Genomic DNA, 23,271 nt, shown 5'->3' with positions numbered 1-23,271 from the left:
CCTGGTGTTTTCTCTCTCAGTGTCCTTTGTGGTGGCTTTCCTTGACCTTTAAATATTGATGCTTCTCAAGGTTCATTCCTGAGCTTTCTTACCTCTCCACACATCCTCTCTGGACTAACACACATCCCCTATATGTACTGATGACAGCTGATTACTTTCCGAAACTACTCCCAATGCAAACTATTTTCAACTCCATAGAAATACGTATTCAACTGTGAAATGATTATAACCACTTAAAAGTTCCAAAGTATGCCTAAAACAACTTCCTAAAAAATTTTCAAAACCCTCTGCTCTCTCTTCTTCTGCAATGTATTCGTGAATAACCATTCTCACCATGATTTACCCAGTTACTCCAGAACAAAAACAAACATTCATTCTAGACTCTTCTTTAACCACCATATCTAATCAGTCAGCAAGTCCTCTAACTCCCCTATCCCTATCCCACGCCTATGCTTGTATTCCTGCATTTATCTTCTCCCTTTCTCTGAGGTGGTCTTTATTAGATGTGAATATTCACCTATATCCAGGATCTTGAAACCCACTAAGAGGTCTGACCAAGACTCAATTTTTATGACATGAAAAGAGAGTAATTAAACTCACCTAGTCTTTTCCTGATACAGGGGATCTACAAGGGCAGAGTCCCTGAAGATAAGAATAGAACCACTCCCCGAGAAGCCAGAAGATTTAATTGAAAGCCAAAGCTTCCAAGAAAAAGGAAAAAATGTAAAGTTTCAAAATGTTCACTCTATTTCAAAACATTATCTTTAACAATTCCCAACTCCTTCTCAGCTATCAAGGGGAGTCTGACTAATCTCTAGAGTTCAAAGCTCTCCCAAGCAATAAAATGACTATTCTGGCACCCATAAACCACCAACCACAGCCTTAGCCAAAAGAGAAAAACCTGAACCAATTAATTTTAAAAAGGAGTAATTTCAAACAGTTAGTAACTAACTTCAGCTGGAGGTTCTTCCCTTTGAGGAGATTTTCTTAAACCTCTAAGAACTCTTTAAAGATATATTAAGATATACACTTGCAACAAAGTTCCTTGCAAGAGAATTATCCGACTTTGGATACAAAGTCATACAGTTATCACACTTATTCTGAGGATCCTTGCACACATCCTTTACTCTGAACCATTGCTGGCACCACATGGAGACTAATAAGCATGCTACATCGTAAAATGCCACAGATTTGTAAAACACTGTCAACAGATACTTGGAAATATGGATAGACATAATGTCATCACAAATGCTATGACGAAGAAATTTAGATGATTAGGAGAAAGTCTATGAGGGAGAATAATTTAGACTAGGAATTCAAATTAGCCTTAAATGAGGAAATGATATTTAAATGGAAAACTGAAGGAAGAATTAAACAAAGGGAGAAGCTTGGGGGTAAGGGCTTAGGGGTTTTATGACCATCCAGACAGAAGAGAACATTTGGTGTGCTTTAATGAGAGGATGAGGAAAATATCACGAGACAAGGCTACAGAGATAGACAGACATAGGCCTTTGAAGGAATCTAGACTGTGTTTTAAGTGCAAAGAGAAAGGCATCCAAAATGTTTTTAAAACAGTAAACAATATAACCTGATTTACCCCTTAGAGGTTACCTTGGAACTGTGTAGAAAAAATAGATTAGAAGGCTACAAGGGAATACGGAAACATCAACTAGGAGAATACTGACGGTTATCAAAAGATGGTTTCGACTAGGGTGGTCCAAGAAAAAATGGAAGCCACTAAAAGTTTTAAAGCAGAAAAGTGTTAGGAGAATGTGCGCTTAAAAAACAAGTTTGAGTTGCTCAGTTGACTCTTTCCGATCCCATGGACTATAGCCCACCAGGTTCCTCATTCATGGGATTTTTCAGGCAAGAATACTGGAGCGGGTTGCCATTTCCTTCTCCAGGGGATCTTCTCAACCTGGGGATCAAACCCAGGTCTCTCACACTGCAGGCAGACTTCACCGTCTGGGCCACCAAGGAAGCCCTTAAGAATGGTTAAGTCCACTGTCTAATATTGAACACCAGATACCAGGTCATCTTACCTCACGCAAGTAACACTTAAACTTGTCACCTTCTGCAATATGCCATAGTACACATGATATAATAGTGAATATAATAAAATGAGAAATTAAATAGCAGCTTCATGGATTTTTTTCAAGTTTTAGTCAGTCATAGCAATGATTTTACCATTCAAAGCATTTACTTTAAAAAAATAATAGCTCACACACACACAAGAAAAAGATTCCCAGATGCTTTGAATGGTGCTATCTTCAATCACAAAAACATTTCATATGTTATCCAGAAATTACCCAACCTTGCTTTCAGTGTTTACATTCACAACAAAGCAAGGTACAACTTAGCCATGTGTCAAATGACTTTAAAGTTATCTAAATCATCTTATTTATTATAAGCAATTCATTTTTGTCAAACCTCAGATGACTCGGATACCTGTCTGAACTAAATAGGTAATCTGATTAGTATGGATACATGAAATAACTTCTGAAGGCACTCCAGAGCTTTTAAATGTGACCAAGTGTTATTGGGGTATAAGATGGGAGTAGATTATAATTTATTGCTCTAGCAGAAGTCTTTCTGGGTGAACTTCTAATCACTGCTCTCAAATAGGCTCATAATCAAAACTATGCTTACCTTCTTTAAAGCATCCTGTATCACACCAGACTTTTCCTTTAGCAAGTCCACAACACAAAGGGCCTCTTCTTCAGAAAACATCATAGTCTTCAAGGACAGAAGAAAATCTTTAAATTTTACTTCAGCATTTTCTTAAAAGAGGGGAAAAAAGAAATTAACATTTAAAAGATATGTGATAAGACAGCAAATGAAAAGCACCAAGAATTCTTGACCCAGAAAGTCAATAACCAAGAGAAAATAGACTTACATTTCAGGTCAAACAGCAATAAATGCTCCAGTTAAGAGAGGGGGAAAAGTGCTTATCATCTTTAATATTGAATAATTAACTAAAAAGTTGCTCAAACTGCAGAATATCTATGGTTTTTAACTGAAGTATACAGTTAATTTGCAATGTTATGCTAATTTCTGCCATACAGCAAAGTGATTCAGTTATATATACAGATTCTTTTCCAGATTCTCTTCCATTATGATTTATCACGGGACACTGAATATAGTTTCCTGAGCTAAACAGTAGGACCTTGTTTACCACATATATTATGTGTATGAGCTTCCCAGGTGCAGTGGTAAAGAATCCACCTGCCAGTGCAGGAGACAAAAGGGACTCAGGTTTGATCCCTGAGGCAAGAAGATCCCCTGGAGGAGGAAATGGCAACCTGTTCCAGGATTCTTGCCTGGAAAATTTCACAGAGGAGCCTGGCAGGCTACAGTCTATGGGCTTGCAGAGTCAGATATGATTGAGCGCACACGCACCCACACACACACTCAGAGACATACATAATACATAGAGGTTTGCATCCAAACTGCAGAGTATTAAAGTGCCACAGGAAAAAAAAAAGCATTCAAGTGTCTAGTTTGCTAGTATCTATACTAAATATGTTCACAAATATTCTTATTTAACTGTAATACAACATATGAGCCAAATTTTACAGACAAAAAAATAAGAGACAATTAACAAAATGCTTATTTTACAAAAATCAACTATATAAAAGCAATCCTGACATTTTAAAAATCCATGCACCAAATACCTCACTTCAGTTCCCCTAGAGCTCTTGTATTAGACAACACCTGTGTTTCCATAAAAGCAACAGCCACCTGTTAGACCCAAAGGAGCCCAGAGTTTCTAATATTTCAGTTATATCATAAGTTTAAAAAGACAGTTGTGGGCATGTATGGGAACAAGGGGTATATGGGAACTCTGTACTTTTCACTCAATTTTCTATGAACTTAAACTGCTCTTAAAAAAAAAAAAAAAAAACTATTAAAAAAAAAAAAATAATAGGGAGTTCCCTGGCAGACCAGCTGTTAAGACTCAGGACTTTCTCTGCCGTGGGTCTAGGTTCAGTCCCTGGTCAGGAAACTAAGATCCCACAAGCCACATGGGCCAAAATAATAATAGTTTTCTGTGAATTAACACAGAAAACTCTGAGACAATAAAAGTAGGGAAAAGATTATCAGACAGCAAACAGCTACGAGACTTTAGGCAAGTCAAGGTTCAATGTCCAGCTCTATAAAACGGAGAGGACTGGATTAGAAAACTACCAATAAATCCTTTACCACAAAGACTCTATTAGCCTTCTGGAATTCATTGATTCTATGAGAAAATGCACTCATTCCATAAGAACTCAAAAACATGTTTTTTCAATACAACAGGCTGTTGCATTTTGTATACATTACCTTTGTCAGTTTCAATCTTCAGTTTTTTAGCCCCTGCTTTCTGGATTACTTCTACTTGGTCAGGTTTAATCAGATCAATAACCTCTCTCTTATCCACCATAGGATTTGAATCAGCATTATCCATCAGAGGAATATAAGTTGTTGCATGAATAAGGGGTTCATCTACCAAAACTGCAATTTAAGTTACAAATCATAATTACACAAGGTTTTTTATAATGGAGTAAGAAAATAACATGTAAGCACAATTAAGTTTCATGATGAATGCAGTTATTACCAGCTCAATTTGGCTTCAAATTCCTATTTATCCCTTTTAACAAGTCAAAACACTCTTCAAATTAAGAAATATCCATTCAATATTATTTTACAGCATATCACTTAGGTTATCTACAGTGTATCACACATCTCTTCTAACAATATCTGAAAATTTCTTCTTATACATTCTTACATGTTTTGGTTCGATCTCATGTTTCTTCTGATTTAATTAAGAATCCATTCACATTTAACTAGTGCTCAAGGAAAATTATTCATTTCTATGTATGTTGGTACTTTACCGACTTCATTCCAACTGACAATTCTTAACTGATTTTTTCACTTGCTAGATACAAAAACAACAGCCATTGTTCCTTGCAGATATCTTCTCATTTCTAATAGTTACGTCTCTAATTTACATGGCACATCTTACTACATTAGTTAAAACTTCCAAAACAACATTAAAAGTGAAGGTAGGAAGCTTTCTTAGTTTCTAGCTTTAATGTGAAGAACTGTAAGAGTTTAAGTAGTATTCTGATATTTGTTGGTTAGAGATACAAACTTCCATACCCATATGGAAAGAAATCTCTCTATATACCTACTTAAAAAAAAAAAAAAAAAAAACTTGGAGGCACATACAGTTCTTTTATTTAAAATCTGTAATAAATATTTGATATTATCAAATACTGGGGTGACTTTTTCTATACCTGATTGCTTGATATACCATAATTTTAATGCAAATAACAGAATTTCACCTTTTCCCTTTCTAATTTTCTAGCACAGGTTGCTATCACAGCCCAATATTATAAAAATTACTATTTAATCTATATAAATTTCATAGCTAAGACATTTTGTGGACAACTGAGAATAAAAACTGCTCCATCACTTTTAACTGGATGCTTCTCATATATACATGCACATTACATTTAATGATTAGGAATGCAGGGTAATGATAAATCTAGATAGTGTTCTCAAGTATGATCTTTACATGATATTGAAAGTACATATATTTCAGGAAAACTTTTCTTCTATAGAGCTTGTATGTTATTTACATTATTTTCAAAGCTCACTTAAGAATGGGAATATTTATAAATACTTTGTCTATTTTAAATTTCAGATTAAGGTTTTCACCACAAACTTATACCCTGCCCATCTGTCAAAGCACCCTGGACTTGTTTTAGTACTAAAGGTGTTAATATACACATTAAGCTGAGAATTAAGGAGCATGTCAGGTCTCTAGGGTCCCTGTCCTAGTAGACTTCCCTAGAATTAGTAGCTATAAAATACGTATCTACATGTTTCACCATTTTCAGTCTTTTGCTTCTTTGATGAAACTTTCTTCTTTCCCGATCCAGTTTCTTGTTTAGTCTCTTGATGCAGAGGTAATGATTCTTGCTTTTTTGAAGGTGCCGTAAGAGATTCCACCTTTTTATCCTGATCATCTTTATTAAAAATAAATGAAAAATCATAGTAGCAAACAATGAACACATCAGAAAAAAATTTATTAATGATTACTTCCCAGAATGCTTTACCACCAAAATTTTAAACTCTGATACACAATTCTCTCATTTATCATTCTAGCTTTCTTGCTCTGCTACACCTGCTCTTTAACTTCATCAGGATTCCTAGTACTCCTTTTATATCCCATTTCTCAGCCACTCCTAACCCTACTCAGCTTATAGGCATTGTCAAATCTCTTATCTTAAAAAATAAAACCCTTCCCACCACTGTAATCCCTAGCCTCCCACACCCATTTCCTTCTTATATTGACAAAAGAACAGTTTGTACTTTCTTTTCTACCAATCATTTCTCAACTAATTGCAAACTGATTTTTATCTCTTCCATTATATTCATAAAAAACTTTACTCAGGTCCCTAGTGTCCCAAATGCATGATTCTATCAATAATATCCCTTAATCCTTATTTAACTTCTATTCAGCATTTCAAACTATTGGTCTCTACCTCCTTAAATTTCTCTCCTCTCCATTAGGCTAAGTGAAACAAGCCAGTCACAAAAGGACCATCATTGTACGATTTCCCTTATATGTAGTACCTAGAGCAGTCAAATTCATAGACACAAAATGTAGAATGTTGCTTGCCAAGAACTAGGGGGAAGGAAGAGTGGGAAATTAGTGCTTAATGGGTACAGAATTTTAGTTGGGAAAGATGAAAAGTTCTTGAGATGGCTGGTGGTGATGACTGTTCAAGACTGTGAGTGTACTTAATGCCATAGAACTATACACTTAAAAATGGTTAAAATAGTAAAATTTTTATATACTTATTTTACCACAATGAAATAAATAAAATTTAAAATTCAGCTTCCATAACAATTCTTTTCTTACACTTGGAATATTCCTTTGCAGTCTTCTTTGTAAGCTGTTCCTACTGAATACCTTATATCTAACATTTTTCAGGGCTGTGTTCTCATTTTAAATACCTCCCTTGAATAATCTTCTCTACAACCATGACATCAACTACTACCTTCATGCTTAAGGCTTCTGAATCTGTATTCTAGCCTTATGCCTCTGTACCTAAATTTCCTACCGCATCCTGACTTGCTCCCTACTTGAACAGCCCCCGAACAGGCACCAGAAACGCAAACTGAAAGCCTTCTCCTCTCCATCCACATCCACTCTCTCCTCAGTACTGCCTCTTAGTGCTATCAACATCTACCAATAAAAGCTTGGTTAATCTTTCCTATAAAGGTCTGAACAGACAGTAAAGGTTTTGTGGGCCATTTAGACTTTATCACAACTATTCACCTGCTGTTGCATTGTGAGAGCCAGCCACAAACAGACGTTAACACAGGAGTGTTGTTGCATTTAAAAAAACTTGATTTAAGACAGAGAGGTTTCAATTCCATATCATTTCCACATTGAACACAATATTACTCTTCTTTTATTTTTAACCTATTAGAAACATAAAAACCATTCTTGGCTCATGAGCTATAAAAAACGAGAAACAGGCCAGATCTGGCTCCCAGGTTGCAGTTTGCCAACCCTGACCTAACTTAGAACTTGGAAATCATCTTTAATCCTGCTTCCTCCTTTTTATCTGCCATATCCTATCCAATAAGCTTAGCCATGTCACTTCTCCTTTGCAGATCTCTCTAATCCCCTTTCTACTTCCTCTGTCACTACCACAGTTCAGTCCTTCAGCTTAACTTTAGAAAACAACACTCTCTTAACAAGTCTGCCTACATCAAACACTGCCCTATGAAACTTCCTTTCCCAAGGTCTGCCAAAAATACCTTTCTAAAATGTAAATCTGTCAATGGAAACTACCCGGTTTGAAAATCCTCAACAATGGCCAAATTATAACATCCCACCTATTTAGCTGTGTACACAAAAATCATCATAATCTACCCACTCCATTACCTTTTCAATTGTGTTTCCTACCATCCCCTACCTCCCACTGCAGGCCACAACAGCACACTGCATTCTCGCACTTTTATTCCTTTTTGCATGATCTTCTGCCAGTGAGGAATAAAATCCCACTATTTCCCTGATGAACTGACTCATTTTGCAAACCCAGTTCAGGCACTGCCTCCTCTCCAAAGCTTTTGGCCCACGGGTCCTGTATGTACCAGTTGTTTTGGCTTCTGTACTACCTCTATACTTTGTATTTTTCTTATGTAAGTCATATTCCATTATTGGCTCACATGTCCTCCTCTCCCCTTTACTCTTATTTCTCTAGTACCATGCTTGACATAGCTGGCAAGTAAATATTTAAAATCCAATATAATGATAACTTCACACTCCACAAGTTAAGATACAAAAGCAACTTAATGGTAAACACAAGACCTTTCACACAGAGCAAACAATTCACAGCTTCACCTATCAGCACACCATTTCTCATGTCCTTCCCTTTGCATCTGTTAACCCTTCTCCTAAGAACACCCTATTCACCAAGAAAAACTAGCTAATATTTATTCAACACTTCAGATTAATTTTAGGTATTACATGCTCTAAGTGACCCACTTCAGCACTCCTATACTGACTGAGACATATCCAGCCCATTATACTACACTTTTTATATCCTAATAACGTGTTTCGGCTTGTGTATACAGTCTGCATGTGACTACCTGGGAAATGCACTCCACCTCTGTAGTCCTAGCACCTATATAGTGACTAACACAAAACAGATGTCTGATAAATGTTTGCAAAGTAAATCAATCAAGGATGAAAATGATACCTGATTTCTCTTTTCATCTTTAATTCTTATCACACTGATTAGAAAGTATTGGTTGAAATAAATGTAAAAGCTTCTAACTACTGATATTTATAGGTCTTTAGTGGTTTTAGTAAAACACATTTTATATATTTCCACTTAAGGCCTTTTCCATATGTGTAATGTGAAATTTAGCTTTCAATGCTGTTTTATGATCAATACTAACTCTTTCTAGCAACATTTAATGAAAACAAATAGTGAAAAGGATAATGATCTCGATTTCAAACTCAATATTTAGCATGCGTGCACACTTAAAGTATCTAACTTCAAACTCTCTTAAAGTTATTAAAACAAATATAATCCTGCAATAAAGTTTAATAGATTACAATACCGCTTCCATTTTTAGGCTTCTTTTGCCCTGGTTTCTTCTTTGAGGCAGCTGCTTCTGAGGGGGGAGTCGGCTGTTTAGTAACTGGGACAGGTTCTACTTTTTTGCATGGAATCTTTGATACATCACTTTCTTTGGTGACCTGCTCTTCTAGTACAGGCTTGTGTTTCTTTTCCTTCTTCTTTCTTTCTCTAACACTACTTGGACTTTCAACCACATTCAATGGAACAGGTACAACTTGCTCATCTTCTACAGCCAAGGCATCAGATAATTTAAAGTCCCGGGGTACACTCTCAGAATCGGATTCATGGAGGTTTCCATTTTGGATTTCTTTCTTTTTATTCTTTTTCTTTTCTGCCTTCTTTTTATCGGTTTTGGTAGGAATAAGCTTTTGTTCTCTTTTCTGTTTTGCAAGAACTTCATCATATAATGTTTCTTTCATGAAAAGCCAGAAGAAGAGGAAAATTACTGTAATAACCACTGAAGGAATAAGAACAATAAAATATGTTGACTCATAAAACTCCATGGTGCTTTTGTTAATGTGATCCTATAAAGCCTAAATGGGGGGAAAAAAGAAAAAACAAAAACCTGGGTCAGTCTTATAAAAATTAAACACACAAAACCTCTGTTCTTTCAACAGATATTCAGATTTAACCTGATCTACAAATCTAAACAGGTTAGTTTTTTAAATCATATACTTGATTACTTTACAGTTCAAATATACTATATACTATGAAAAAATTTTTTTTGCTAACTAGGAATGTAAGACATCCTTCTATCTTTCAAGCATGTGAAAAGATTCTAACAGAAAAAAAGGAGCCATTCATTTTTCTCCAAAATATCCACTTTTGATACTATCAGTATTTAGTTTTTCTCTTACTGTACAATGTTCATGAATATACTATATATGGAATAAAGAGGCATTAACTATTAACACTAGATAGTCACTGAAAGTACACACTCTTAATAGCAAAGAAAATAAAGGGAGTTCACTCCTTCACTCAGCTGTGAGCACCTTTATTCCAGCTAACCGTTGCCTCATGATATGGTGGGATCCATCAAGCATATGAAAATAAAGTAAAAATCAAAATGTTACGATATGTCATTTGGCACTAAAATAAATTACAAATAAGTTGCTTCTCTTGATTTTTTTCCAACGTACCTCTTACTGCAAAAAAGTTATACTTCAAAAACAAAATTGGTAATCCCATTCTATTGCAATAATTTAAGCAAAATTTAAATGATATTAATATAACCCTGGACTACTAAGAGAAAGATTTATCAAGATGAAGGGGAAAGTGAATCACAGGCTAATAAAATACTAAAAAGAAACTTATATAGAATTGTTCTTCTCTAATAATTAATGAACTATCCAAAATTTTTTATTTATTAGACAGATTTTATTATGCCTAAGTGTCACTGGTCAACCAAAAATTATTTTTAAAAGATGTTTTACATTTGGATTTTGTTTAATATTACCATCCACAGGCTACAAAGCCCATTCAATTTTGGCTGAGGGTTAGGTTAGGGGAGAAAAAGGACTAAATAATGAGTTAGAACTCTATGGATTTTTGCTCTGAGGAAAGAAAAGAGACTAAGACACTGAGCAGTAGCCAAAATGCTGGGAAAATGTCAAATCAAAGTCAGAAGGTCTTTGATGAATAGCAAGCTCCAGTCCACGCAGCATAGGTCTTTCTTAGGAGACAAAATCTATGACGAAGCAGATAAAGAAGCAAACCTTCAGAGAAGAGAGGCCATGAGACCACAGAAACTCTGAAACACAGATTCCTGATGATTTTTCTAGCTCCCTTTTCTAGGTCTCATATGAGGCTGGAAGAATCATGATTTCAGTCTTTAGATTTTCAGGAGATTCCCTTCATACAATTCATTTGAGCTCTCTTTCTGGAACATCTAAGAGGAGTTCAACCAAAACACCAAGGCAAATTTAAAGTCAAGAAAATGTTTGCGTTGCTTTAATCCAATATTCCTGATGCTTTATCCCAAGACATATACAAAGAAAAACATATGTAAAGATGTTCAGGGCAACATCACATATAATAAGAAAAGCTGAGACTAAATACATAACATCAGAATGGGTTGAATTAACAAGTATCAACTCAATAAAATATTGCTGTTAAAACTGTAAATACTGAGACTACTAAATTCAATTAAATACTGAATAATCAAAATCATAATTTTACTTGCATGATCAAAATATCTCATGTATAATAATGGGTCATTAAGATGAATATGTAAAGAACTGTGCAATAATCATGGGTGCAGTCTCACTTGCCTTAATACTTTACAATTTGTTAGTTTAAGAGGAACTCAAAGTTTTCAACCCCTTGTTTAAAAATGGCAAAATGAATAAGAACTATAGCAGTGATTAATATACCACAGTTCAGTTCAGTCGCCTAGTCATGTCTGACTCTTTGCCACCCGAGGGACTGCAGCACACCAGGCCTCCCTGTCCATCACCAATTCCCAGAGTTTACTCAAACTCATGTTCGTTGAGTCAGTGATGCCATCCAACCATCTCATCCTCTGTCATCCCCCTTCTCCTCGTGCCTTCAATCTTTTCCAATATCAGGGTCTTTTCAAATTAGTCAGTTCTTCACATCAGGTGGCCAAATATTACAGTTTCAGCTTCAACATCAGTCCTTCCAATGAACACTCAGGTCTGATCTCCTTTAGAATGGACTGGTTGGATCTCCTTGCAGTCTAAGGGACTCTTGAGAGCCTTCTCCAACACCATAGCTCAAAAGCATCAATTCTTTGGTGCTCACCTTTCTTTATGGTCCAACTCTGACATCCCTATATGACCACTAGAAAAACCATAGCCTTGACTAGATGGACCTTTGTTGGCAAGGTAATGTCTCTGCTTTTGAATATGCTGTCTAGGTTGGTGATAACTTTCCTTCCAAGGAGTAAGCGTCTTTTAACTTCATGGATGCAGTCACCATCTGCAGAAATTTTGGAGCCCCAAAAAACAAAGTCTCTCACTGTTTCCACTGTTTCCCCATCTATTTCCCATGAAGTGATGGGACCAGATGCCATGATCTTAGATTTCTGAATGTTGCACTTTACGCCAACTTTTTCACTCTCCTCTTTCACTTTCATCAAGAGGCTCTTTAGTTCCTCTTCACTTTCTGCCATAAGGGTGGTGTCATCTGCATATCTGAGGTTATTGATATTTCTCCCAGCAATCCTGATTCCACTTTGTGCTTCATCCAACGTGGCATTTCTCATGATGTACTCTGCATTGAAGTTAAATAAGTAGGGTGACAATATAAAGCCTTGACACACTCCTTTTCCTATTTGGAACCAGTCTGTTGCTCCATGTCCAGTTCTAACTGTTGCTTCCTGACCTGCATATAGGTTTCTCAAGCAGCAGGTTAGGTGGTCTGGTATTCCCATCTCTTTCAGAATTTTCCACAGTTTATTGTGATCCACACAGTCAAAGGCTTTGGCATAGTCAATAAAGCAGAAATAGATGTTTTTCTGGAACTCTCTTGCTTTTTCCATGATCCAGTGGATGTTGGCAATTTGATCTCTGGTTCCTCTGCCTTTTCTAAAACCAGCTTGAACCTCTGGAAGTTCACAGTTCATGTATTGCTGAAGCCTGGCTTGGAGAATTTTGAGCATTACTTTGATAGCATGTGAGATGAGTGCAATTGTTTGCAGTTTCAGCATTCTTTGGCATTGCCATTCTTTGGGATTGGAATGAAAACTGACCTTTTCCAGTCCTGTGACCACCGCTGAGTTTTCCAAATTTGCTGGCATATTGAGTGCAGCACTTTCACAGCATCATCTTTCAGGATTTGAAATAGCTCAACTGAAATTCCATCTCCTCCACTAGCTTTGTTTGTAGTGATGCTTTCTAAGGCCCACTTGACTTCACATGCCAGGATGTCTGGCTCTAGGTGAGGGATCACACCATCGTGATTATCTGGGTCATGAAGATCTTTTTTGTACAGTTCTTCTGTGTATTCTTGTCACCTCTTCTTAATATCGTCTGCTTCTGTTAGGTCCATACCATTTCTGTCCTTTATCGAGCCCATCTTTGCATGAAATGTTCCCTTGGTATCTCTAATTTTCTTGAAGAGATCTCTAGTTGTTCCCATCCTATTGTTTTCCCCTATTTCTCTGCACTGATCACTGAGGAAGGCTTTCTTACCTCTCCTTGCTATTCTTTGGAACTCTGCACTCAAATGGGTGTATCTTTCCTTTTCTCCTTTGCTTTTCGCTTCTTTTCTTTTCACAGCTGTTTGTAAGGCCTCCTCAGACAGCCATTTTGCTTTTTGGCATTTCCTTTTCTTGGGAATGGTCTTAATCCCTGTCTCTTGTCCAACGTCACAAACCTCTGTCCATAGTTCTTCAGAAACTCTATCAGATCTAGTCCCTTAAATCTATTTCTCACTTCCACTGTATAATCATAAGGGATTTGATTTAGGTCATACCTGCATGGTCTAGCGGTTTTCCCTACTTTCTTCAATTTCAATCTGAAGTTGGCAATAAGGAGTTCAGGATCTGAGTTACAGTCAGATCCTATTCTTGTTTTTGCTGACTGTATAGAGCTTCTCCATCTTTGGCTGCAAAGAATATAATCAATCTGATTTTGGTATTGACCATGTGGTGATGTCCATGTGTAGAATCTTCTCTTGTATTGTTAGAAGAGGGTGTTTGCTATGACCAGTGCGTTCTCTTGGCAAAACTCTATTAGCCTTTTCCCTGCTTCATTCTGTACTCCAGTTTTACATTATACCCATAGATAGAGGAGTAATACAAAGCAGGGGGAAAGGTGGCAAGAAGGAACTGGGAATGAAATTCAGAGAAATACAGGGAAAAGATGAAAGACAGAAAGATTTTTAAAGGAAGTAGTGGAGTGGGGGTGGCCAACTTAAAAGTGAAAGAAACGGGAAGGAGAAGTTGAGACAGAATTAATTTAACTCAAGATGACAGGAATCAGGTATCAAAGTCCATACTATCTAAGTCCATAGTAGCAATTCAATGTACATTTGTTGAGTTATTAATAGAAAAACATGGAGACAAGCAGAGGCTCAGATTATAAGATGACAGCAAAAGTCACCAATGCTAATTTCTTCCATATTATCACATTCCCTTTGACTTTTGGTCCCAATTCTGACTTGGTTTCAGGGGTCTCTTCTTACACAAAGCTAAAGTCCAAACTACTTATATGATCCTGGAAATGCCAAGACAAAATATTTAAGTGGTCCCAAGCTGGTGGTACCCATAGTGCATGTGACAAAAATGAATGCACATCTTCTTTGCTGGATTGCTCCCTCAACCCAGGAAGCTCAAGCTTCCCAAATACTGTCATTCAGATAAGAGCCCATAACACAAAATGACAGAGCACAAGATAAGCCACCATGAGCAAGAGGCAACAGAAATAAACTAAGGGAACACATCCCTAAAGATTTAAGATACCTGAATTACTAGATATAGATTACAACCTACACACATAAAGTAACTAAGAGGAAACTGGGGAATGAGTGAAAAATAGAAACTATCAAAAGTAACTAGGTAGATATGAATCAATTAGGACTTCTACAAACAATTTACAATCAAAATTTAAAATCCAGGGGCGGTCCTAAGATGGCGGAGGAATAGGACGGGAGACCACTTTCTCCCCCACAAATTCATAAAATCCAATGGATAGGTTAACACAGGTGCAAGGAAACCCATTAAAATGACTATTTCAATAGGCTAAATAGATCTAATAGAGTGAATTAAGTCAATGGAGATTAGAGGATGGTGAAAGTTAGGAAGGAATCTAAGACAACACCAATGCTTCCAGCTTGGAAGAAATCTGTAAACTATGAAATCACATGTCAAGTTCAAGAATATAGGAGTAAGTTTTTGTCTGGGAGTTCTAGATATGATTTTGAGAAATATAAACTATAACCAGATACAGAAGGTTAGCAGTCAACCAAGTAGACAAAACTAGCAGTAAAAAGCCACGGCAGACTCTAAATCGGGAAACCAAAAGGAGTGACTTTCTACGAAGTCCAATTGCCCCTCCTTCCTACTATCAAACCCAAAAAGTTTTGCCTTGTTCCTTTTATCAAATCTTCGCTTATCCCTCAAAACACAGCTCAAATCATTACAATGAAAGTATCTTTTCAACTACCATCTTCCACAACAGTCTATTAATTTACTTTGTATAGTTATTTTATCATCAGTTATGTGTAACACTGTTACATAGTTTATATACAGTTTGTATACAGTACATGAGACAGGAACATATCTGACACATTTGAGGAAGAACAATAAAGACAAGTATAATGTACAAGAGGAAATGTAGTAGAAGATGAGGTTGAAGAGATCATTTGAAGGGGGCAGAGGACAATGAACACAATCACGTAGTTTCTTGGAAGGACCGAGGCTTAGAGAAAAAAAATCACCAAGGGAATGAGTATAAACAGAGCCCAGGTCTCAAGACGGAGCCCCTGGCCAATTGAGAATAAAATAAAAAGAAAATTAGGAAAATGTCACCCTGGTTGCTAAATGAATAAAATATATCAAGAAGGAGATATTAATCAACTTTGTTAAATGGTGTTAGCAAATAAAGTACAACGAAAACTAGAAACTGTGCTGGATTTTAGCCACAGAGACATTTAGTGGTAACTTTGACCAAAACAATAGAGTGGTGATCATCAAAGCCTGACTGAAAGGAACTGAAAAGTGAGAACTCCAGCAGATGAGGCGACTCTCTGGAGATTTCCTGTGAAGTAATAAAGAAAAATGCAATGGAAGCGGGAGGGGAATATGAGGTTGGGAGTTTGGTTTGTACAGGCAGAAGAATTACAGCATGTTAATACAGTGATAAAGACAATCCAGTAGAAGGGGAAAGCCTGATGAGGCAGGAGAGAGGGGGCGAGGGGCAACGTTCCCAAACGGCAAGAGGGAAAGAATTTGGTGTGCAAGTAAAGAGACTGGCCTTAGATGGAGCACAGACATCTAGGGAATATACAGGCACAGGCAAAGAGGCAGACACAGTGTATAAGTTTGCGTAAATTATCCTCCTGATGCTACTATTTTCTTAATGAAATGGAAAAGTTATTAGTTCAGAATAAGGGTTAAAAAGGGGGCACTGTTGGTCCTATAAAACACATTTTAATTATTATATGGCTAATATTTTATTTATAAGTTTTGCTCACTTTATTCTCCACTTAAATTTAAAACCTGGAATGGAGAACACAAGATGTTTATCAGTATTGGACAAATAGATTCACTGACTTTAAATGAACCTATGATCTAGCTGATTAAGTACCTATAGAGCATCTACAAAACAGAGCAAAGGACTTCCCTGGTGGTCCAGCAGTTAAGAATCCGCCTGCCAACGCAGGGAACGAACACAAGTTCAATCCCTGGCCCAGGAAGACTCCACATGCTATGGGGAAGCTAAGGCACCACCACTACTGAAACCCACACGCCCTGGAACCCATGCTCCACAACAAGAGAAGCCCCCAGAGGAGAGTCCAGCCCTGCACAGCTAGAGCAAGCCAACACGCAGCAACAGAGACCCAACAGAGCCAAACAAACAGACACCACAACTTTAAAACTAAAACAGGGCATAAAACCGAACCTGAGTGTCAATGAGATCTACTCTTCCAGCTCAAGCACCATGCCTACAGACAGCTCTCCTCCTCCTAAAATCCTAGAGCATTTATTCTTTATGTACACGTTCACAGAATTCTATGCGACGGGGCATAATAGCCTAGCAATTATAGAAACATGATATATCACAGTGCAACGAAGATAAATGAAGAGAGAATACTCAAAATCTGAAACAGATCCAAACTGATTTTTTTAATTTAGTTTATTGTAAATTATTTCAAATCAGTAGAGGAAAGGCTTGATCATTCAGATCAAATAAGGACATCCAGAAAACTTGAAAAACTGTATAAAGTACTTCAAGAAAACACATGAAAATAAGTGAATTCATCTTATATACTGCATAGCTGAAAAAGTTTAAAAGTTTACAAGTGTATTAAATCTACAATAAAAATTTTTTTAAACTTGATTCTACAAACCAATAAAAAAACATATGAATCAATTCCTAAAAAGGCCATCAAAATACAAAAACTTATCTAAATTTCTATTCTTTAGTTAGTCACAACAAAAGTATAATCGCCCCAGAGTCCATAATACAAATATAAAATTATTTTTTACAACAAGAGGAAAAGATTCAAAGCAACCAAAAGATAAGATACTCTAACAAACCAAACACTGAATTGCCTAACATGGGAACTCCATTTACAACTTCCTAAAATTAACTTTACAGACTACACTGGAATCTTAAAGCTGAGGTGCAATTTCTCCTTGTATACTGCAATACATACTTATTTCTATGACTCACACCTTATTAACACATCCCTTAAATTATTTCAGCAATATCCCATCTAGAGTACTGCTACCCTCATCTGAAACAAATCCAACCCAAGCCAGAGATGAGTAATGAAATTAACTTCTCCATTAGGTATCATGTCACAACACATGAAACTTCTACTTCATTTGTTCTCTTTTAACCAGACTCATTGTCTTCCCTTTAATACAAGACTAGATAAATCATTTTGAACAGCTTCTCCAAAAAACCGGATCCACATAGCTGGTAGCTTCTGAGAGTTATGCCAATCCTTCAGATTTTTGCTTATCCATCAAGCCCCAGCTAGTCCATTTTCTCAGGAAAAGACACTGTTCATTTTAAAACATATCCACAGGAAATAACCTGGTTAAGTTTATTCTGTAAAGAAAGCTAACTTAAGTTAGACAAATTAAAAGCTTTACTACCAGAAACGTAATAATACATTTAAATAATTAGTATTTCAAATCAATACATAAAATCAGTTTCTAAAGATGAATATAAATCAAAATTGTTCAAAAAATTAACATTAGAACATGAAATTCATACCACTGATGTATCTGTAACACAGTTACACCATATACAGAAGACTTCCCCTAAAATCTACAGTCTTAAAATCTACTTCTTCACAAGATCTCTAGGTTGGAAGAGGCCATCTAATTCAACTACATCCATCTGAATGGTCAGCGATTTTATGCTTATTAGGAATAAACACCTCCCATAAGTTCCTTCTATAAAGCCTTCAGAATATTCTTCCTAGTTTTGATCCACAGTCTTCCTCCCATAACTTCTCCTTGTGGCCCTCTAACCACCCTAAACCTCATCAATTGTGTCCAATTCCACTACCACAAGGCAGTCCTAATAACTGATGCACGGTATTGATCAAATTTATCAACAAACAGAAAACATACTTCAAACCCTATCATCCTTTGGGAAAGTTTGCTAGGGTGTTAAAGTGACAGCATTCATCACTCACTAACGTCTGACTCTGTGATGCCATGGATTGTAACGTGCCAGGCTCCTCTTGTCCTGGAATCCTCCAGGCAAAAATCCTGTAGTGGGTAGCCATTCCCCTTTCCAGGGGATCTTACCGACCTAGGGATTGAAACACGGTCTTCTGCACTGCAGACAGATTCTTTACCGTCTGAGCACTAGGAAAGTTAAAAAGTGTTAAGCTAAAGTGCATCACCTTAGGTCACTCATCAATGAGGGTACTAAAATGATAAAATAATCTATTTATTCTTGCCTATTCCCAAAAAAGACATAATACTTAATATCATTTCACAAACTAAACATGAAATGTAAATGACAAGAATGTCAAATGCTATTCAAAAAACTCCAAGGGAACTATTGGAAAACTTCACTAGGAAATAAGAATGTTTACCTCTTGCCCAAAAACTGCCGAATAAATATAAAAAGCCCCAAATACGTAAGAAAATTTTAGTATAAAATCAGAGAGCCATTTCAAGTCAGTAAGTAAATCTATGATTTAATAAATAGTATCAGCAAAAATGGAAGCCACTGTGGGGAAAAATTAAAGCCCCTAACTAAATTATACACGGATCAAAGTTTTATAGGTTAAAAAGTTAAACAATGAAAAACTAGAAGACAAATGTATTTCTTTTCATGTAAAATAATTTTGTTTGTAAAAGGGTTTTTTCCTCCCCCTATGTCTCATGTAATACTTAAAGCCATCAAGGAAAAAAACAGGAAAAACCAACCCAGAAAACACTGTAAAGATTTTATGAAAAAATAAGGGACTAAACTCAAAAAAGACAAAGGTCTGGTAGCCTTAACTTACAAACATCACCAAAAATGTGAGAGAAAGATGAACACAAGACAGAAAGGTTAAAGGACACCTTTACAAGATTCCTAGAGGGGAAAAAGATATCCAACAAATATATGTATATATATATATATATATATATATATATATATATATATATACACACACTTTAATGCAACCTCACTCATATTAAAGAAACGCAAATTTAAACAATGTCACCTTTTCCCACTTAAATTGGCAGGGAAGGAACATGTGGGAATGAGGGTAACCAAACAGGAACGAGGAGATTTTGGAGATGACACACATGTACACCATCCTGACTGTGGTGATGGTTTCATCAGCGAACACGTGTCAAAATCTATCATACTGTGCACTTAAATACATGCAGTTCATTGTTCGTCAATTATACCTCAATAAAACTGTATTTAAAAAATTTGGTATGAACTAGGAAGTATGAAAACCAGTATTCTCAGGTACTGTTAACTTGATTATAACTAATGCAATCTCCTAGACAGATATAAGAATAATGCATACTCTTCAATAGAGAAAACTCCTCTGGTAGTTTATTGTAATCACACAAATACAAAGACACACTAAAAAGAGTGTTCACTGTCAGTAAAGCAACTTTAAGATAAGAAAGAACCGTATGTCCAACATTAGGGAAACGATTAAATAACCATACAGCAGAGCTTCACACGTACAGTGGCAAGACATTCAAAAACATTGTCAATAAACCAAATATACATAAAAAGCGAGTTGCACAAGGCTCAGGTGGTAAAGAATCTGCCTGCAATGCAGGAGACCCAGGTTTTGATCCCTGGGTGGGGAAGATCCCCTGGAGAAGGAAATGGCAACTCACTCCAGTATTCTTGCCCGGAGAATTCCACAGACAGAGGAGCCTGGTAGGCACAGTCCATGGGGTCACAAAAAGTAGGACAGAACTGAGCGACTAACACTATCACTACTACATGTGGAGAAAATTCCCTTTAAGTAACACAGTCATGCTTATACACACTTAGAGAGCTCCTGAAAGGACACAACAGAAACCATTAACTCTATGGTGACTTCTGGGTACCTGTCTGGTAACTTTTCATCTTAAATCTTTCAGAATGTTTACATTTTTTCCACCGTGCGTATATTATTTTCATAATATAATTTAAGCTTAAACTGAATTCACTGTATTTTAAAATTATAAATTAAACCATGATTTTAAGGACTAATTTAAGGACTCTATTTCATAAATTGGAAGTGAAAACTCTTTCAATTAAATGTTACAGTTGCTTTGTTTTGAAATAGACACGTTTTTCAGAAATTAAGGGAAATCCTGGGAGACAGGGAATATGATACAGGAACTGAAAGTATTAATAGCCACTTAAGACTATCACAGGAAACATGAGGCTGTAAGTTGGGGAAGTAGAAATGAGACAGGTACATAAAACTGGGACTTTTTAAGAGATCCAAGTCAGCAAATGGCAACCCTCTCCAGTATTTTTGCCTGGAAAATCCCAGGGCGAGAGGAGCCTGGTGGGCTAGATAGTCCAGAGTCCCAAAGAGTCAGACACAAGTGAGTGACTGTTTACATTATACACTCAAGTCAGCAAAGGGTCAACTAAAGGAAAAGAAAGGGCCACACTGACGCAAGGAGAAGAGAGAGCTTGCCTCCTTCGCCTCCCACCCAACAGCTCCACAGAAAGCTTCCATTAAGACTTTGTAAGAGAGGGGCTTCCCTGGTGGTTCAGTGGTCAGGAAGCCACCTTCTCAGGCAGGGTACACAGGCTCAATCTCTGATGGGGAACTAAGATCCCACATGTCACGGGGCAACTAAATCCTCACAACGTAACTAGTGAGCCCTCAGGCCACAGCTGGAGAGCCCACGAACTCTGGAGCCCTCATGCCACAACTAGACCCCTGCACTCTACAGCCCACGTGCCCCAAGTAGAGCGAGGCCCGAAAGCTGCAACCAAGAGCCCACATAAGGAAGCAGAGACCCACGTGTCACAAGACGACTCAACACAGCCAAAAACAAACATGGTTTTTTTTAATCAAATTAAAAAAAAAAAAAAAAGATTTTATAGGAGAACAGCAAAATGGTGGAGTAGAAAGACCCTAAACTCACCTACCCTCATGAGCACGCCAAATTCACAACTACCTGTAGAACAACCATCAATGAAAAAAACTGGAAACTACCCACAAAGATTTTCTATAACTAAAGACGTAAGAGCTTCTTCCCTGGTGGCTCAGACAGTAAAGAATCTGCTGCCAATGCAGGAGATCCGCGTTTGATCCCTGGGTCAGGAAGATCCCCTGTAAAAAGGAATGGCTACCTGCTCCAGTATTCTTTCCTGGAAAATTCCATGGACAGAGGAGCCTGGCGGGCTCCAGTCCAAAGGCATAGGGAAGGGACCACAACGAGACCAGTAGGAGGAGCAGAGTTGTGATACAATCAAATCCCATAATATTCTGCGTGGGCAACCCACAAACTGGAAAATAACCGTATTGCAAAGGGTCTCCCAGAGGAGTTAAGAGTTCTGAGCCCCATGTCAAGGTTCTGGCAATAGGCAGATGAGCCATTCAGAGCCCTTGGCTTTGAAGGCCAATAGAGCTTAACTGCAGGAGCCCCCTGGGACTGGAGGAAAATAAAGACTTCGTTCTTAAAGGCTGCACACAAAATCTCATGTGCACCAGGATCCAGGGCAAAAGCAGAGTTGATAGGAGCTAGGCTCAGACCCATCTGTCAGTCTTAGAGAGTCTATGAGAGAGGCAGGGGGCAGCTTCAGGGGGAGGTAAGGGGAGAGTATCTAAGAAAACGAATCAGACTTAAAATCTATGGTAACAGTGCTATAGCTCTATAGAAGCCCTGAGCCTGGAGAGGAAAAGGGGCAAAAATCCAGCCTCACAGCAAATTTAAAATTAAAACTAATCCCTTAATATCAAATATCAAGCCAGTATTCATATCTCCCCAACTGCTGTGTAAATATTTTTTCAGTTATTCTGTACTGAATGATATGTTTATTTCTTGTCTCCTTTCATTTGTCATCCCTATATCTCTTTTATTATTCAGTTTCTTGTAATCCGTAGAATTTGGGGTTGGAAAAATCAGACGGTTTTCTTGTAGAGATTCTCATTATGAATTTTGTCAATGGAATCCCCACAGTGTTAACAAGTTTTTGCTTTGTTTTTGTCTTTTCTATTTCCTATAAATTGGTGGTTAAATGTAAAGGCTAGATCAGATTTAGGATTATGACCTCAGTGCAAGACTAAGGTACAGACAGCATGGCGCATTTCCAAAAGTTTACTTTTTATTTGGCTGCACCAGGTCTTAGTTGTGGCATGTGGGGACTTCATTCTTTTTGTTAGGCATCTGGGATCTTTCGTTACAGCAGGAGAACTCTTAGTTGCAGCACGTGGGATCTAGCTCCCTGACCAGGGATAGAACCTGGGTCCCTTGCATTGGGAGCTCAGAATCTCAGCCATTGGAGCACCAGGGAAGTCCCTCAATGTCTCCATGATATTACCAACTACTGGAGATCTTTGCCTAGACATTATTTATTAGGAGATGCAAAATGGTGATATTCTAAGTCTATCCCTCTTTCTTTTTTACATAGAATACATCTACAGAAAAAAACTTCTCTTATGACCTATTTGGCTACCCTGAGATACAATTCATATAAGAAAAGTACGATAAATGCTTATTTTTCTTTACTTACCAAAATTGTTAAAATAATGTGTTAGCCCAACAGCAACTTTTTTTAATTTTCAGCATTACGAACTTAAAGATTAAACATACAATATTTGACTAGCTTCAATTCATTAGTTATTGTCTTTACTGTCCCCTTTTTTAATTTTAGTTTTTACAGTGAAGTATAACTGAATTACAGTATTGTGTTAATTACTGCTGTACAGCAAAGTGACTCAATATACATACACATTCTTTTTCATATTCTTGATTCCATATGGGTTATCACAAGAT

General features: G+C 37.0%; 1 protein-coding gene across 17 annotated transcripts in view; it reads right to left on the bottom strand.

The window, feature by feature from the left end:
* KTN1 (kinectin 1) overlaps nt 1-23,271 on the bottom strand; it is a 105,668-nt gene that overhangs the window by 68,229 nt on the left and 14,168 nt on the right. For all 17 annotated transcript variants that reach the window (XM_042252558.1, XM_060418076.1, XM_060418083.1 and 14 more), the window contains 4 exons: nt 9,133-9,685; nt 5,877-6,014; nt 4,324-4,494; nt 2,650-2,780 (listed from right to left, as the gene is read on the bottom strand). In XM_042252558.1, coding sequence (XP_042108492.1) covers nt 2,650-2,780; nt 4,324-4,494; nt 5,877-6,014; nt 9,133-9,655 — 963 coding nt within the window. In that variant the 5' untranslated portion in view covers nt 9,656-9,685. The remainder of the gene's footprint in view (nt 1-2,649; nt 2,781-4,323; nt 4,495-5,876; nt 6,015-9,132; nt 9,686-23,271) is intronic.

This window comes from Ovis aries, chromosome 7, assembly GCF_016772045.2.
Source record: "Ovis aries strain OAR_USU_Benz2616 breed Rambouillet chromosome 7, ARS-UI_Ramb_v3.0, whole genome shotgun sequence".
In the NCBI taxonomy this organism is placed as follows: Eukaryota; Metazoa; Chordata; class Mammalia; order Artiodactyla; family Bovidae; genus Ovis; species Ovis aries.
Note: the sequence above shows the minus strand (reverse complement) of the source record. Positions and strands in the feature narration are given on the sequence as shown.